This window comes from Garra rufa, chromosome 2 (assembly GCF_049309525.1).
Source record: "Garra rufa chromosome 2, GarRuf1.0, whole genome shotgun sequence".
Lineage (NCBI taxonomy): Eukaryota > Metazoa > Chordata > Actinopteri > Cypriniformes > Cyprinidae > Garra > Garra rufa.
The window spans coordinates 53,183,477-53,200,551 of record NC_133362.1 but is presented as its reverse complement, the minus strand read 5'-3'; the positions used below and the strand labels follow the sequence as shown (position 1 = coordinate 53,200,551).

Below are 17,075 nucleotides of genomic sequence, written 5' to 3'. Positions count from 1 at the left end.
CAGGGATTATCATCACGGGACCCACGCCACTTCACTGTCTGCCATCTGCCCCTGCCTCACCCAGCCGGGAGAACTTCATCATCATCATTGACTGTTTCACTTCTGTTCATTCAATAAATCCTGTATTCACCTGCATTTGCTTCCTCCATCTTTTATTACCGTCACAGTGCTCTCTTCTCTTAGTACATTAAAGGGTCATCGGATGCCCATTTTCCACAAGTTAATATGATGCTTTAGGGTCCAAATGAAAAGTTTGTAATATACTTTGATTAAAAATTCTCAATGGTAGAAAAAATGCCTGTTCTCAGCAAGCGATATCAGTACCTGGCTCTTGAAATGAAATGAACCTCTGCTCACCCCGCCCCTCAGTTCTGTGGGGCCTGTCATCACAAAGCACATGAGGTGTTGCCTAGACAACAGTTGAGGGTTTATTTGGGGAAATAATGGTCGTGCAAGGCTGTTTCTGTTCATTTGTCCTTTTCTTGTTAGCCCACACACATAAATATCTGCCTCTTACATTTATATATACCTAGGCATATTTATCAAATAGGTATTGTTTATTAGTGAAAGTTTTCTTCAAATTACTGAGCATTCCCTCCGCAACACCATTGGTTTTCTAGCATTAAAACATTTTGCTTTAAATCTTAAATTGGCATGCAATACATTATTATAATGAATTAATACATTTAATTGTATAACTTAGCTGTGCTCAATGTTTTCAACTGTATTGTTCCATCAGTAGAATATTCGAGTATAAGTAATCTTTTTTTTTTTACTTATGCTTTCATTTCTTATCTTATTTTAATAAATGTCATAATGGATAAATGTACATCCAATGATAAATACATTAAGATATGTGAAATAAATACCTTATCTGTTTAAAAAAATATTTATCGTCTATGTTATAAGGTTTATGTTATGTTAAGTCTGTAACAAAAATATTCATAGTGTTCATTGAATGTGTTCAAACAGCCACAAGAGTTCTCTGCCATCAGACATAATGCATGAACATTCTTAGTCTGACAGGATTTAAACTTTGCTGGCTAACACCTAAAATTATTGTTTTAAAGACAAAAACATACCAAGAACTATGCTTTCTCACCATTTCAGATTTCTAACACACACTCAAAGTGTTCTGTGTGGTCTGGCAGCTGTAATGCTGATCTCTGTATGCATTCATATGCACATTCTATGCTCTTATTTTGCCCATTTGAACAAAATAAAGAAATATGTCCTTACCTCCTAAAATATTCTTTGAACAAAAGCTGTAGTAAAAGCACAGGTCTTCAGTTTTACATTCTGATCAATTTACATTTTGACATTTTAGATTTTAAAATTTTCATTTCAAATAAATGTATTGAATCCTTAAAGGTGCAATAGGACATTTTCAGAGAGGCTAGCAATAGCAAGCTAGCTTTCAAATCATAACATTCTAACCTCCCTTCACAGCGCTTCCCAAAGGCTTCGGTTTGGTGGTTATGGTGTGAACGCAGTATAAGCTTGTTGTTTTGATTCAGTAGTAGTGTAAAAGTTGGTTGCTGTTTGTTTGAGGTGCTTAGCTACTGATGTCTGTCTATAACTCTTCATACAGTTGTGCATATATAATAAAGTCTGAGGTGAGGTCATCCGTAGATATAAGAAAGTCCTAAAAAGCTTCAGCCGTGTCCGTACAATGAGAGAATCCTTCAAGGTAAACAGCGTGGATCTTGGACCCATCAAGATGACTGCTCCGATTGCAGAGCTCCACATAGTTAACCCAGATACCTACAAAGGCCTGAAGTTTGATCCTGCAAATAAGACCCTGCTGTCTTTTTCTAATAAGTGTGCTGTTAACATCAGCCCTGAAAAAAAAGCCATGATATGACATGAAATCTTGAGGGCAACTACTTCCTTTATTAATGAAGTATTAAAATGCTAACTTGCTGATTTGTTTGGTTCTGTTTTGAAATGTCGAAAATGTGAGTTAAATTACACAAGGCTATGTCCTGTGTATGTTTTGCGTTTATGGTCATTTAACACACAAAAGAGGTCTGTTGTGTTTAAACACTGTTTAATACAGAGTGCAGTACATACAGTACAGTAGATTGCATACTAGTTCATATTGACCTGTACAGGTTTTATCTTTGTGCAATTTTATTTTGGTAAGACATATTGGTACTCTATTGTTCATTGTATGGCATAATTATATGCATGTTTAGATTAAAGGATATGTTTGTGCTTGTGCTGTGTTTGTGTCTTTGGTCTGCTACTGAATGGACATATGCTGCCTTCATGTGCTATCGTAATTATGGTAAATACTGTCACAGTGTCAGCCTGTGGCAAAAAGGGTGTTACTACACGTTGTTTCATGTTGTTCTGCAGTGAGTTTACCTCCTCAGTATCGTCTATTGTTGTTTTCCAGTTTTGGCGTGAGTGAGTTCTGATTGTTCAAAGACTTTATCTCTTTGGGGGGACATTTGGATGGGTCTTTGCGAGTGCAGTCATTTGCCTGAGAGTTCTCTGTGACAGTGGACAGTGAGAAGTAGGGCTGGGCCGATAAACGATATCATATCGAATCGCGATCAAATTTATGTTAATAACGATGATAAGCTCTAGACATTTTTTGCTCGATATGAATTAATCTAAGAGCCAATCACAAAGCAAAAACTATGCGACAACAGCCAATCAGCATGCAGCATGCGTGTGCACGTCAAAGTTAATTTCCTACCGCACTTTGCAATTGCAAAGCAAACTAAGCACTAGGACGAAGCAGTGACGATAGTGAGTCTAACCTCGAGTTATTATCCAAAGATGTTGAAATTGTCGACAAAAAAGGTAGCACGAAAAACTGAAACCGAAAGCAAAAAACGCACGCGCATTCAAAAGCAATTTTAATCCCTTTTGTTTAGAGAGTGACTCCCCAATGCACGCAAATTAGGCTACATGATATATCTAGGCTGTTATTAGTAACGTTACGTAGGCTATAATAGGTTGTGTATGTCTATAGCTCTGTATCATGATTGAAATATCCGGTCTCTATTTGCACTTTGAATATTTAGAGAGTAGCCTGCTTTGATTATGGCTGAATTGTCTGCACTTAATACGATTAAGAAAGAACTGTGTCGTAATTTTTTGTTATTTAAACTGTAGATTGTTTCAAAATGCAGTGGTTACCTCTAATTTAAATAACTCAACCTATAATAGAGAAAATAAACAATTGTGTTAATAATAATAAATAAATAAACAAAAAATTGTGTTACAAATTATGTTTTACAATCCTTTTATGTTTGCATTTTGTACATTTACTCTGATTTACCATACTCTGTCACAACTTTTATTTTTTAATTTATTTTAGTATAAATTGTTTTAATTTTTAAGGCCAAATCTGTAATCTGTTTTTGTTAATAAGAGAAAAATGACTTATTTGGCTAAAAACCTGTGCACAGCAGCTTTTATAATATAATTTGCATCTAGACAGATGTACTGTTACTTCTTTCTCGACAGTAGAACTTTCGACTTTCGAAAATGGATTTCACGTCACAAAAACAGCCTTCTTCCACTTTAGAAACAGTTCCAAGGTGCAGAATATGCCATGGTTATGAAACAGAAAAGCTAGTTCACACATTCATGACCTCTAGACTGGACTATAGTAATGCATCTTTAATGAATAAGCTACAATTAGTCCAAAATGCAGCTTCTAGAGTTCTTACCAGGTTAAGAATATTGGGATGACTGTTATAATACAAAATCAACCGCATATAAGGCATAAAAGCCAAACGGAAAGCAGCACACACAGGCATATGCCGTATGAAGACAAGACAACAAATATTAAAATCTAAATGAAAAATTTATCACTCTTTTCAGAACCAGAAGAATACTTTATCACCATTCGCTTTTGATTTCAAGCTTGACACTTAGATCATTTTTGTCCTCCATGTTTACCCCACAGGCCTCTTCCTTTTTAAAGCGGAGCTGCCACTCATTATCTGGCAAATTACTAGTCTTTAAGGAACTGCAAGTTTTACATCTGTCCTTCTTTGGATGGTAAAGACCCAGGTTCTGCTCTTTAAATTCTTCTGAGAACACTTGCCTCGAGAAGGGTCACAGCATCTTTTCCTCCGCAGCATGATGGTAGACTTTATACAGGCTAGTCATGGACTGGAAGACAGGCTCCAGGTACTGTTTTGATGTTAATGACCTACAGTAGCAGAAAGTCACCTTTGGGAGATCCTGCAGAAAACTCTTCATGAACTCACGATCCTCACGTCTGAGGTTTGCTGCTGTATTCTGTGGTGTGTTTCCTGTGTCTTGCACCCAGTTAAGAGCACACCAATCCCCTATTCCGAGTGTTGCCAAAAAGAAACTTTTACACACCCTTCTTCTCTGTCCATCAACTTTTAAGAAGTAAATAAGAGTAGACACCCTTCTTGAATTTTCACAGCCCCTTCTCCTCATTACTGGCATTACATCCACCAAACCACGCACATACGTTTTCTTCTCTTCCCAGTTCATGTTCTCCCAGAAATATTTAAAAATCTTCTCTCTGTCTGCTTCTTCAATTGTACCGCATTGATGCTTGGAGGACTTCACACATCCAGCTGACTGACATCTTGGTCCCATCACTCGGGGCTCCATGTTAACTTGTTCATTCCTGCTTATCCCAACATACGGTTGTCCCATCATTCTTCTCCTTTTATTAACACTTTTCTTCCAGCTTCTTTCCTTCTGTCTTCTTCTTCTTCCAACTCTATCATCTTTGGTGCCATCAATGGATTCTAAAAAAAATACAACAAAAATATTTGTATTTGTATATAATGAGTACTACTGCTGTGATTACTGCACATTATACGTAGAAATATCACTAAAGTGCAATATTTTCTCTATAAGTCATGTCATGCTATAAAAGATGAGTACAACATGCAATGGCTGAAACCTGGCCAAACTTGGCTTTATTGAGGGACTTTAGTTTTATGTGCCAAACTTCTGCTTCCTTGTTGAGAAACTTGTGTTTTATGCCCAACTGATAAAGTACTGTGGAGCAATATGGCGTTTGATATGGAGACTGTAGAGGAAATTTAAAATTTCCTTTTATTCACAAAGATCTTCATCTCACCATTGATTCATCATTCGTGTACGGATCTTCCAGTTTGCTGGGAACTTTGGTACTGATTACAACAGGCATGATTAAGATGGACAACTATGATGGATATTTTGGCAAGTGAACTGGATAACAGATAAGACTTTATTCACTCTATCACTTTTAATTAATCATTCGTGGACTGTGACCTGCCTTGGATTCTACTAAGTTTTTTGTGTGTGTGTGTTTGTTTGGTTGTTCACTATTTAATTGTCTGTACGGAGTGTGGAAGCAAAATAGTAGCGTGTTTAAAATACTCCTTCATTTTTGGTCATACAAATAAAAGTAATATATCTTTTCAATCAAAATAATCTGTGTATTTGTGTGCGCTCAGAATAGCAACAAAACATTGTGCTTTTGTAAATGAAAGCAAAGAAAAGTTATGAAAGCAAAGATATTCGTCACTTTTTTGCTTAAATACCATCATTTCCTAACTGCCTGATTTGTATTACATTAAAACTGTACATTATGTCATATGGACTGTGATCACTCTTAATTATAATGTAGAAATATGCATTTTCTGTAAAGCTACTTTGAAACGATATGTTCTGAGGAGTTACACAAAAAAATGTAAACTGAATACATCCTGTGATTTCGCAAATTGAAAAGTTTTGATACTCAATATTGTTTTGACTGTATTACTAGAATACATTTTCACCATTGCCATTAAAAATTGATGGCTCACCTTTTTGCGTATGAAAAATAAGCATAATTAAATACTAAAAATTAATGGTTTACATTGTTTTTAAATGTTACACAATATATTTTTTTATTAAATTGTCAAATAAAACTGCTTTAAATAGGACACTAATATGACATTCTTCAAAAATACAATTTATTTCTGTAGACATTTATACATTTTAATAAGGATCAAATGACTGATCTCAGCTTTCATAAGAAAAACCAACCTGTTTGTTCCTCTTTTTGTTTCAGACTGAATACTTCTGCAATCCTTATGTCTTCATTTTCCTCTTTAATAAACGCCATCTTTATAATAGTGTCACGTGGATCTCAGATGCTTCACATGAGATTTTATGTGTCTGGAGATTTAAAATAAGAATAATTAACAGAAAGAAATATAAATCCAAACTAAATCTCTGTGTGCATCTAAATCAGAGTTAGTCGATTAGAGTAAAAGTTAATGGTCTTAAATTATCCAAATAGCCCAAAAATAAATACATATTTCTGTTAATTATTAATAATAAGGTATTTTCGGTTGTATATTTGGCATTTAATAATTTCTAGATTACATTCAATAGATTCCACTTTCGTGAGAACTGTGACAGCTTTGAGTTTGTCGTTTTAAATGCATTCACGCTGTTTTGAGCGCTTCGAATCACTGAATCATTTTGAAAAGCAATTGATTCAATTGACTCGGAGTTTCAAAAAGCTCCGTTTCTCATCACTACTAACCAGTGACTGAATACGCCTTATTCAGCCCGCTGCCATTTTGAATCGAAAACGAGGCTGTGAGGGATAGCAGTCCAGCAGCGCCCACTGTGGCGCATTGTTGCGTACCGGGATGTAGATCGTATAGCCGTAAAATAATAGGTCATTTCACATTTTTCCACAGGACAAAGCGCTCCAGAAAACGTGGACTGATCGACAGGACATATAACCTAACTTTCAGGTAACAATATTGCATTTATTTAAGAAAATGACTGTGGAAACTAGCCGGTTGGCTAATTGCTAATTTATAATGCGAGCATGTTTATCTTCCTTTAAACGTTTACGCAGAGCTAACATGTGATGTATTACTACAACAACTAAACTAAATAGATTACAAAGAACACAAGAGTGCTCAACATTTTACTCAGGATTGTTTTTCAAAAACACTGACTGGAATTAGGACGCTTAAGGAGGGTTCAGCTCCGTCTGTGTTTACCTGGACTCAAAGACCTCACGAAAAGAAAACCTTGCGATTGTAAATGAAAAAGATATTCTTTTTAAATGATGTTTTAAAGATCAACATGTTTAATAGTTTGTGTTAAGAGCCTGCAGTTAACGTTAGATCGTAAGCCTCTTTCAGACAACATGTTAAGTCATACAAAAAACAGTGGGTTGAAAGTTTATTTTTATGCAAAGAGATCAAAAGATAACAATTATTTATTAGTTTGCCATGTAGTGTTTGATGTCAACCCCTTTTAAAATCGCTAAATGATATTCAGAACATTATTTTTTTGTTTCTGTCTTGCTTTAGACAAGGAAAATGTCATGTTTATCGTAATTTCATAATAAAGGTCGGGAAGACGCTTATGACCTAGCTGCAGGCTCTTAATACAAACCATTAAGCATTTTAATCTATATAACATCATTTGAAAAACTCTATGTAAGCGTTTAAAGGAAGATAAACATGCTCCCATTAGAAATTAGCAGTCTTTCCACAGTCATTTTCTCAAAAAAAAATGCAATATTGTTACCTGAAAGTTAGGTTATTTGTCCTGTCGATCAGTCCACGTCTTCTGGAGCTCTTTGTCCTGTGGAAAAATGTGAAATGACCTATTATTTTACGGATATACGATCTACATCCCGGTACGCAACAACGCGCCACAGTGGGCGCTGCTGGACTGCTATCCCTCACAGCCTCGTTTTCGATTCAAAATGGCAGCGGGCTGAATAAGGCGTATTCGTGTTTACTGTAAACTTATTCACAATATAGGGAGCGAAATGAAAAGCACCGTGGTTGTTAATCACGTGCAGATAGGTTTTCCTCACACACATTATTATTATATTTTTTTTTAATATCAAATGTTTGATGAAACACTGCAACGTTACAATGAATGATTATCAACATTATTATTATTATATATATATTTTTTTTATATCAAATGTTTGATGAAACACTGCAACGTTACAATGAATGATTATCAATTCATTTTACATCGCTTGTAAAAACGATTGCACTGCCTTAACGATTTCTAGAGATTTAAACACTTTAAACTCTTAAAAACACCAACCTCTCTTCAGCCGAACCACAAACACAGGAGCGCAGTCTTATGGCGTCACATCGCTAAAACAAAATAAAAGTCCTGTGTTGGCCATAAATACATTGTATATGCAGAAAACATATATGTGACCCTGGACCACAAAACCAGTCTTAAGTCGCTGGGGTTTGTTTGTAGCAATAGCCAAAAATACATTGCATGGGTCAAAATTTTTGATTTTTCTTTTATGCCAAAAATCATTGAGAAATTAAGTAAAGTTCATGTTCCATGAAGATTTTTTGTAAAATTCCTACTGTAAACATATCAAAATGTAATTTTTGATTTGTAATATGCATTGTTAAGAACCTAATTTGGACAACTTTAAAGGTGATTTTCTCAGTCTTTTAGATTTTTTTGCATCCTCAGATTTCTGATTTCAAATAGATGTATCTCGGTCAAATATTGTCCGATCCTAACAAACCATACATCAATAGAAAGCTTATTTATCGAGCCTTCATATGATGTATAAATCTCAGTTTTGTCAAATTTAACCTTATGACTGGTTTTGTGGTCCAGGGTCACATATACATAACACACATATGTCAGCTGTATTCTAAGTTTAATTTGTGGTAAAATGGGTTTAAAAAGAAAGAATCCACAAGCTATTGCAAAAAAATATTTCAAATTGATTTAGTATTATTTTATAATCTGTCTAACCTTTGCAAAAATAATAAATTTGCTAGACATTAAAATACAAGTTTGTATTTTACACACCTTTTTGTATAAGGATCGCTAATGTGTCATCATCATGACGTATTCTCAGTGGGGAACGCAAAGCATTTTGGGAATCCACGGCACAAACATTAGGCACCAGACTTGATTGCATGGAGGGAAGAGTTCAAGATGCCGTCTACCTGCTGTGTTATATACTGCAATAGTCGTTCTCACGATAAAATAATACTATCATTAAAATACATTTCATTTTCTTTTTTAATCTTAGTGTAATTTAAAAATAAACAGATTAGAGCTCTGTTTGAGGACAAGAAATTAAAACCAATGCAATATGATGAATGTCCAAAAGATGACATTGACAGATTGTTTTTAAATGAGGGTGGATAAATATGTTTTGCTTTTAAACAATGTGTGTGTGTGAGTCATTCCATAAAAATGGCACTATTTGAGTCCCTCTCACATATTATGGTATATTTCATCTATTGGGTCACCAAACTTGATATTTAAACAGCTTTACATATATATTGAAATGCACCCTTTAATACAGTGTAAAAAAACTTAACTAATTTTTTTATCTTTTTATAAGAAATAATACAGTTTTTTTTTTTTTCATTTGACCACCTATTTTGCCATGTCCCTCATGGCCTTGATGGAAGTTTTCTTTGAAAATACCAAATAAAACTATTTAAAAAGTCAATAAATTCTGATATCAACCTAAACATCTATTTGTGCTCTTTTGCTGGTAATGTTTATTTTTTTCTAATTTAATTGTTAATTATTAATTAAAATCACAATTATTTCTGTACCTGAGTAACCCCTCAACCCCGTTACACGAATGATCCCACCCCTATAAATACAATGGTGTGATCCAGAATTCCATATACATCAGGAAGTGACATCACTGAAGTCTTTTGGACAACAGGACCACAGAGACTGGCAAGTTGCTCCCATCTTTTCCTTTATTTTAGTCATTTATCTTGTGATATTGTGGTCGTCAAACTCAATGACTCAACACCGTAACATGAAAAAAAGATAGAAAACTATTACTTATGAAAAAGTTTGTTATTTCATGAATATATGGTGATTTTGAATTTCATGCATGCCATGTGCTCTCTGTCTGGTATTCACTACATTGAGCAGCGGCCATTTTGTGCAAAAATCTCAACCCCGTTATGTTTTTGATTGTAACGGGGTTGTGAGATTGTGATGGGGTTGAGATTTTAATACTTTGGTTGTTAAGAAATCCAATTATTTAAATTATTATTATATTCAATCAAAATTCTTATACTGCATGCATGCTGAATGTGATTTACAGCAGGGAAAATAAGTATTTGACACATCAGCATTTTTATCAGTAAGGGTATTTCTAAGTGGGCTATTGACTTCATATTTAATATTGAAATATATAACTAAATATTGAATTCATACAAAGAAATCAGAACATTTAAGTATACAAGTTGAGTCATAATAAATAAAGTCAAATGACACAGGGAATAAGTATGCAAAATGACATAGAAAGCCAGGAGATCACCTGAAATCTGTCAGTATTGAGAGAGAAACCCTGCCCCCTATCAGTATTAATGATATCAGCTGCTTTAGTCCTAATTGATGGCCTATAAAGGCTTCTCATTACCCAGAAGGCACACAGGAAAGACTTCATGATGGGTAAAAGCAAAGAACTCTCACAAGATGATCTTAATCTTATCGTTGATAAGCATTTTGATGGGAATGGTTATAGGTGCATTTCCAGAATGCTGAATGTTCCTGTGAGCACTGTGGGGGCCATTATCCAGAAATGGAAAGAGCATCAGTTTACCATAAACCGGCCACGATCAGGTGCTCCACGTAAGATCCCTCCAAAGAATAATCAGGAGAGTTCTCCAAGAGCCAAGAACCACTCGGGCAGAACTTCAGGAAGACCTTGAATCAGCAGGTACTGTTGTTTCAAAGAAAACTATAAGCAATGCACTGAACCGCCATGGCATCCATGCACGCTCACCACACAAGACTTCATTGCTGAACAAAAAGCATGTTGAGGCTCAGTTAAAGTTTGCGAAACAGCATTTGGAGAAGCCTGTGGATTATTGAGAGACTATAGTATGGTCAGATGAAAGCAAAATTTAACTTTTTGGCAGTCATTCTACACACTATGTTTGGAGAAGACATGGCACTGCCCACCGCCCCAAGAACACCATACCAACAGTTAAGTTTGGGGGTGGAAGCATCATGGTTTGGGGCTGCTTTTCAGCAAGGAGTACTGGCAGACTTTATATTATTAAAGGCAGGATAAATGGAGAAATGTACCGGGACATTCTGGATAAAAATCTGCTGCCATCTACCAGAAAGCTGAAAATGAAAAGAGGATGGACAATTCAGCAAGACAATGATCCCAAACACAAGGCCAAGGAAACAATGAAGTGGTTTTAAAGAAAGAAAATCAAGTTGCTTGAATGGCCCAGTCAATCACCTGACCTAAATCCCAAAGAAAATCTATGGAGAGAACTGAAGATCAAAGTTCATAAAAGAGGCCCAAGGAACCTTCAAGATTTAAAGAGCGTTTGTGTGGAAGAATGGGCCAGAATCACTCCTGAGCAATGCAGACGACTGGTCTCTCAATACAAGAGGCGTCTAGAAGTTGTAATCACCAACAAAGGCTTTTCTACAAAGTATTAAATAAAGTGTGTTCAATACTTATTCCCTGTGTCATTTGACTTTATTTATTATGACTCAACTTGTATACTTAAATGTTCTGATTTCTTTGTATGAATTCAATATTTTGCTTGATGGCTACATCTGGTGGAAATTCCGTGTCAATAGCCCACTTAGAAATACCCTTACTGATAAAAATGCTGATGTGTCAAACCCTTATTTTCCCCGCTGTATATGGGTAATTCCATATCATTTTAGCCTAAAAAAAAGACGTTTTCCGTGAAAAGGCATTTTTTCCCCGTCTTTATGAATGAAAAGTGAGTCCTTGAAGTGAATTTTATTTCACAGCTGTAGAGTTGGAAAACAATAAAGGCTTTAAAATATTGTAAGATTTTAAAAATGTGTTCATAACTATAAAGGCAAGTTAGTGATTATCAAGAATACGATTAAGATGTCCTTGAAGAGAAGTATCGCTAGCTAGCTAACGTTAGCCTAAACATCTTATGTTAGTGTTTAGCTGTCAGCATTTAAATGTACAACTATGCAGGTAGTCTCCTGGGATTGCCAGGCTCCCGTTTAAATGATATGTTGTTAAATAATATGAAACTGAATGTTCATGCTGCTATTATTATTTACGACGTTGCAATTATAATTTTTCTCAGTTTCTGATAAGAACGAGGCAGTAGAGGAGTCTCAAGAGTCTCCACCTATATATATCACATATAAAATGAGCTTCAGCGTAAGTTTACGAGCTGCTTATCTTTATGCGGAAGTTCTAAAGAACGCTCCGTGCATTTGGTCAGTTGAGCTCTGTGCATGAACTGTGTACTAACTGACATTGTCCCTACACAGTATTCATTGTTCCCTAAGCACTGGAAACCTGTTGAAGTTTACTTCACTTCGGAACATTCATTCACTAATATGCACTATGCCACCGCCTGCAGCGTCTTCACACACAGACGAATCTTACTAGAGACATGTGAAGTGTGACATCTGTAAATAAATACAATTTCTACAATGTCTTGCACACTTTAATGACCTTTAAATGAAACACGTACACTTGCTTTGAACTGGAATCATGGCAGGATATCCTATGATGTCCACTTTGCAGGGCACTTCCATTCGAATAGAACAAATGTTGTACGTGATCAGAGATAGACACAAAATATACAGAGCGGTGAGGACTGCTGTACTAAGCAGCTGTAAGAGGTGTAATTGCAAAACTCTTCACTTTTTTAGAATGTCTCTCCTATCAAGCTGGCATTGAACCCTTGATTTAAAATAATAATAATAAAAACAGTTTGACCCAGAAGATCTAATTAAGGGGGCCTAGCACCGAAGGCAGGCACCTATTGTAATTGGTGTTTTTCTTCATTCACTCGAATCTATGGCAGCCATAGAACCACTTACAGAAAAGTTGTGAAACTAAAAGACAATTTGCACTCAAGTATATGCTAATAACTTTTAAACCGCAAAAGCAATTTTTAAAGAATTTACTCCCACATGGATAATAATAATAATCCATATGGATTATTTGAATCCCCAGATCCCAGTGGAAGGGTCATTCCCCATTTTACTTCCCTGTTATTATTTTAATTCTTTTAAATGTCTTGTTCTGAGTGTCTCTGGAACCATCACTACTGTCACTGTAACAGTCTGTAGACCTCCTAAAACAAATGAAGATTTAATGCATGAATTTGCAGATCTGCCTCAAGTTTGAGAGAACTCTTATCCTGGGGACTTTAAAGGAACACTCCACTTTTTTTGGAAATAGGCTCATTCTCCAACTTCCCCCGACTTAATAAGTTAAGTTTTAACATTTTGAAATTCATTCAGCCGTTCTCCTGTTCTGGCGATATCACTTTTAACATAGCTTAGCATAGATCATTAAATCCTATTAGACCAATAGCATCGCGTTCAAAAATGACCAATGAGTTTCGATATTTATCCTATTTAATACTTGACTCTTCTGTAGTTAAGTCGTGTACTAAGACCAGCGGAAAATGTAAAGCTGTGATTTTCTAGGCCGATAAGATTAGGAACTACACTCCCATTCCAGTGTAATAGTCAAGGAAGTTTGCTGCTGTAAGGAAGCAGGCGCAGTAATATCACACAGCACCTGATATTAGTTCCCAGATAGGTAACTTCCAACCAGGAACGCTCTCTGTGCATGCAGTTGGTCATGTTGTGCTGCGATGTGCTGCGTGATATTACTGCGCCTGCTGCATCTATATATTACGGCAGCCAACTTCCTTGACTATTACACCAGAACGGGAGTGTAGTTCCTAAAATTATCAGCCTAGAAAACTGGTTGGAGAATGAGCCTATTTCCAAAAAAGTGGAGTGTTCCTTTAACACTCATGTTGACAATAGCCAACTTGGGTCAGTGTGTACCAGGGCTAACAATGAGCTGGACCGGGTCAGTGGCTTTGCAACTCAAAATCAAGCAGCATTTCCACTGTCAGACCAGCGCTACTGTAAAACCCACCCCTAACACGCCTCTCTGAAGCAAACATCACACAACCCCAGCATTTCACCAGCCAGGTGGTATATGTTAGAAAAAGCAGCTTAAACACTGAGGCGGCTGATAAACTGGTGTGTGTCTCAGTCCAGCTTGAGTCTCCAGATGAAGCCGCCAGCTGCTTATTTACATGCTTCACTTTCAAAAGATAAGACATATGTGAGGTTGATGAATGATAGGCGAATGTTTTTATTTCTTGCCAGATATACTGTAATTAGACCTAGATGTTAACAATCTGTTTAACCTTTTTGACATGGACAATTTCTGTGACTGACCAAATAATAAAATATTAGTTGACTCTTTTCATAAAGTAACATTCAGTAAACTATTAAAGCGGCAGCCCTAGTCGAGTGAAAGCGACGACCAGACTTTATTTCAAATACGTCATCATTACATCAGAGCAAGACCACATGCACACAGCCTTTATTTACCTATTTCATGTGAAAATATTACTCAATCTTAGCAGTGAATATTTACATTTAAATATTAGATGAGACAAGTCTTTAAATGCTGTTTTTTAAATCAGAGCACTATAAGGCCGCGATCACACCGAACGCGTTTTTGCAGATGGAGGCGCCTCTTTTGAATGGTTTTCTGTTGGCAGTGAGCGTTCTACGCGCTGCTTATGCGTTCCAGGCGCCTCGCGTTTTCACCGCCTGCTGCGCCTCGCGTTTTTGCAGGAGCGCTCTGAGCGCGTGAAGTTGAAAAAAAAAATCAACTCTGAGCGGAAAAACGCCCAACGTCATTCGCGTTCTTTTCCATTGTCCAATCGAATGAATGGAGAGGCGGGCCTTCTGTTGTGGTGACGGAATTTTACGGTTGCTTAAAAAGTCCGGAGACTGCAAGAAATAGAGGAGAAACCTTTTGTGTCTATCGTGGGTAACCCGGAGCTGTATTATTTAGGGTTTCTGCTAATATGACAGTTTACTTAACAGCATAAAACTAAGATTTTAGAGCGCTCGCGCTATAATCCTTTGATTTGACTGATAGGACAGCTGTTTTGGTCGTTGCTTAGCAACATAAAAAAAACGCAGCACACTGCTCTTTTATTAAAAGTCACCAAAAAAAGGCAGTGCTGTGCGCCTCGCGTTTTTAGAACTAAAAGACGCGTTCGGTGTGATCGCGGCCTAAGAGTGCAAAATGGCCTTTAAGAGAACTCGAAGAAAAAAATGAAGGGCAGAAGGGCAGACAGTGAAAAAAACATGTGCCAAAGACAAATGAATTGATAAAATGTAGAGGACAGTTCATAGAGTAGTCCAGCTTTGAGAATGAAAACCAACCTGTTTGTTCATCAGTATCTTCATGTTTGACCCTGAATGTTTCTTCAATCTTCATGTCTTCACTTTCCTCTTTAATAAACGCCATCTTTATGTTGCATGGATCTCAGTTGCCTCACCAGAAGTTTTTTTTTTTCCGTGTTTGGAAACTCTGTCCTATTTAAAAAAAAAAAAAAAATCTGTGTGCATCTCAATCAACTCTAGTTCAGTAGTCAGTGCACTAGTAAGGGAGTAAGATAGTTACCGGACTTAAATGATCTGATTAGATAAACACTCAAAACTTTAACTTACTATTCAGTTTTGATTAACATTTAATGATTAGTATATTACATTTAATCGAGGCATATAAAAAATGGCTATTGTTTATTGGCTATTTTAAGATTGTCATTACATCAACAAATGATCTGAATAGACAAACACTCAAAACTATATTCAGTTTTGATGATTTAATGATTAGTATATTACATTTAATCGATTACAAACTTTGAAAAATTGCCATTGTATTTTAAGATTGTCATTACAACAATAAAAACATTTGTAATTGTTTGTAAAAGTTATCATTGTGTTCGTTGTTCTCGTTGCATTGACTGTTTTGAGCAGCAGGTCTCTCAGCGAGCGGCGATTAGAAACAGTGAATAATTTTATGAAGCAACCGATTCAATTGACTCGGAGTTTCTGATGATCTGAATCACTACACAATGAACGAAATCAGACTCATCTGTGGATGCGCTTTAGACACAATAAATAACGCTCATTATTAGATAAAATATTACAATGTTACATGCACTAGTTATAAAGATGAAATCGCTTGTAAACCATATAAAATAGACTGAACGAGTTGCATGAATTTAAATAATTAAGACTACAAACCTTATACTCTTTACCCTGCTTTAACTGAAAGCATACACTGATGCAGGAGCGCGGTGCAGCCTTATGACGTCACATCACCAGATCAAAAATAAAAGTCCTGTTCAGACGCTGTCTACAATCCAAAAAGTGCATAGATATTTACAGGGAAACACATATGAATAATAAAACTTATGTCAATTGTATAAAGAGTTTTATTCTTGGTGACATACGTATTAAAATATATATAAAGAAATTAGAAAAATATTATTCTACAAATATTTACAAATGGTAATATTTATAATTTTAATTACTTATGTATTATTATATTTTTCCAAAATGTATTGATTCATTAATTTATGACAGCGTTTATGTCCACAAGTGTTTCTTTCCATGTTAATTTACTTAATTTTTATTTATTTATATATTCTTACATTTATTTATTTCCTGACTTATTTACGATGACATTTATTTATTTAGCCCTTTCTTTGTCAGCAAGGGAGAAGCTCTGAGGCCACAGTGTGACCCACCAAAAAAAACCTGTTGTCAAAAATGGTAAGATAAAGGCTGTATAGTTGCAACTTTTCCGTTTCTCACAAACCTTCATGCAAAAGTTCATTTTATTTGATCTTCCTTACTTTTATGGATTACTGATACAGGTATATATACATATTAATTCCTCAAACATTTTCATTTCAAAGGTGAAGAAACAAATGACTTCATGAAGTACTCAGTACAGCTGACAACTGAAGCCCAAGCTGAGCTGCAGTGGAGATTCAACTACTACAGTAAAGCAGATCTGGCTTCTTAAAAATACTTAATTCCTTAAAAAACACAATGCCACGCCACACAGAGACTAGTGTAAGTATTCCACGTTATCCTCCAGACCTAAAGTTTGTTGTACTGAAGACAGTGAGCTGTGTGATTGTAATACACAACTGTGAACATGGGCATATCATAAAAAACAAGTTATGAGTAGAATCTTTTTTTTTCAAGATCAGAAAGAGCTT

The 17,075-nt window shown here is 35.8% G+C and overlaps 1 protein-coding gene across 2 annotated transcripts; it reads right to left on the bottom strand.

Annotated features, from left to right (window-relative positions):
* Positions 1-2,043: 2,043 nt before the first annotated feature.
* LOC141325607 (uncharacterized) lies at positions 2,044-15,367 on the bottom strand. 2 transcript variants are annotated; one of them, XM_073834385.1, is made up of 2 exons: positions 15,223-15,367; positions 2,044-4,754 (listed from the first exon to the last, which is right to left on the bottom strand). In XM_073834385.1, exons 1-2 carry the CDS (start codon positions 15,305-15,307, stop codon positions 4,081-4,083), a joined length of 759 nt encoding a protein of 252 aa, XP_073690486.1. In that variant the 5' UTR covers positions 15,308-15,367; the 3' UTR covers positions 2,044-4,080. The 2 variants fall into 2 exon arrangements, with proteins under 2 accessions (XP_073690486.1, XP_073690487.1); XM_073834386.1 differs by lacking the exon at positions 15,223-15,367 and adding an exon at positions 6,025-6,238.
* Positions 15,368-17,075: the final 1,708 nt, after the last annotated feature.

Coding starts and splice junctions, on each gene's coding strand:
- LOC141325607 (XM_073834385.1), bottom strand. CDS start 15,307: ATGGCGTTTATTAAAGAGGAAAGTGAAGACATGAAGATTGAAGAAACA. Junction 4,755..15,222: donor AGATACTGATGAACAAACAG/GTTGGTTTTCAT, acceptor TATTTTTTTTAG/AATCCATTGATGGCACCAAA.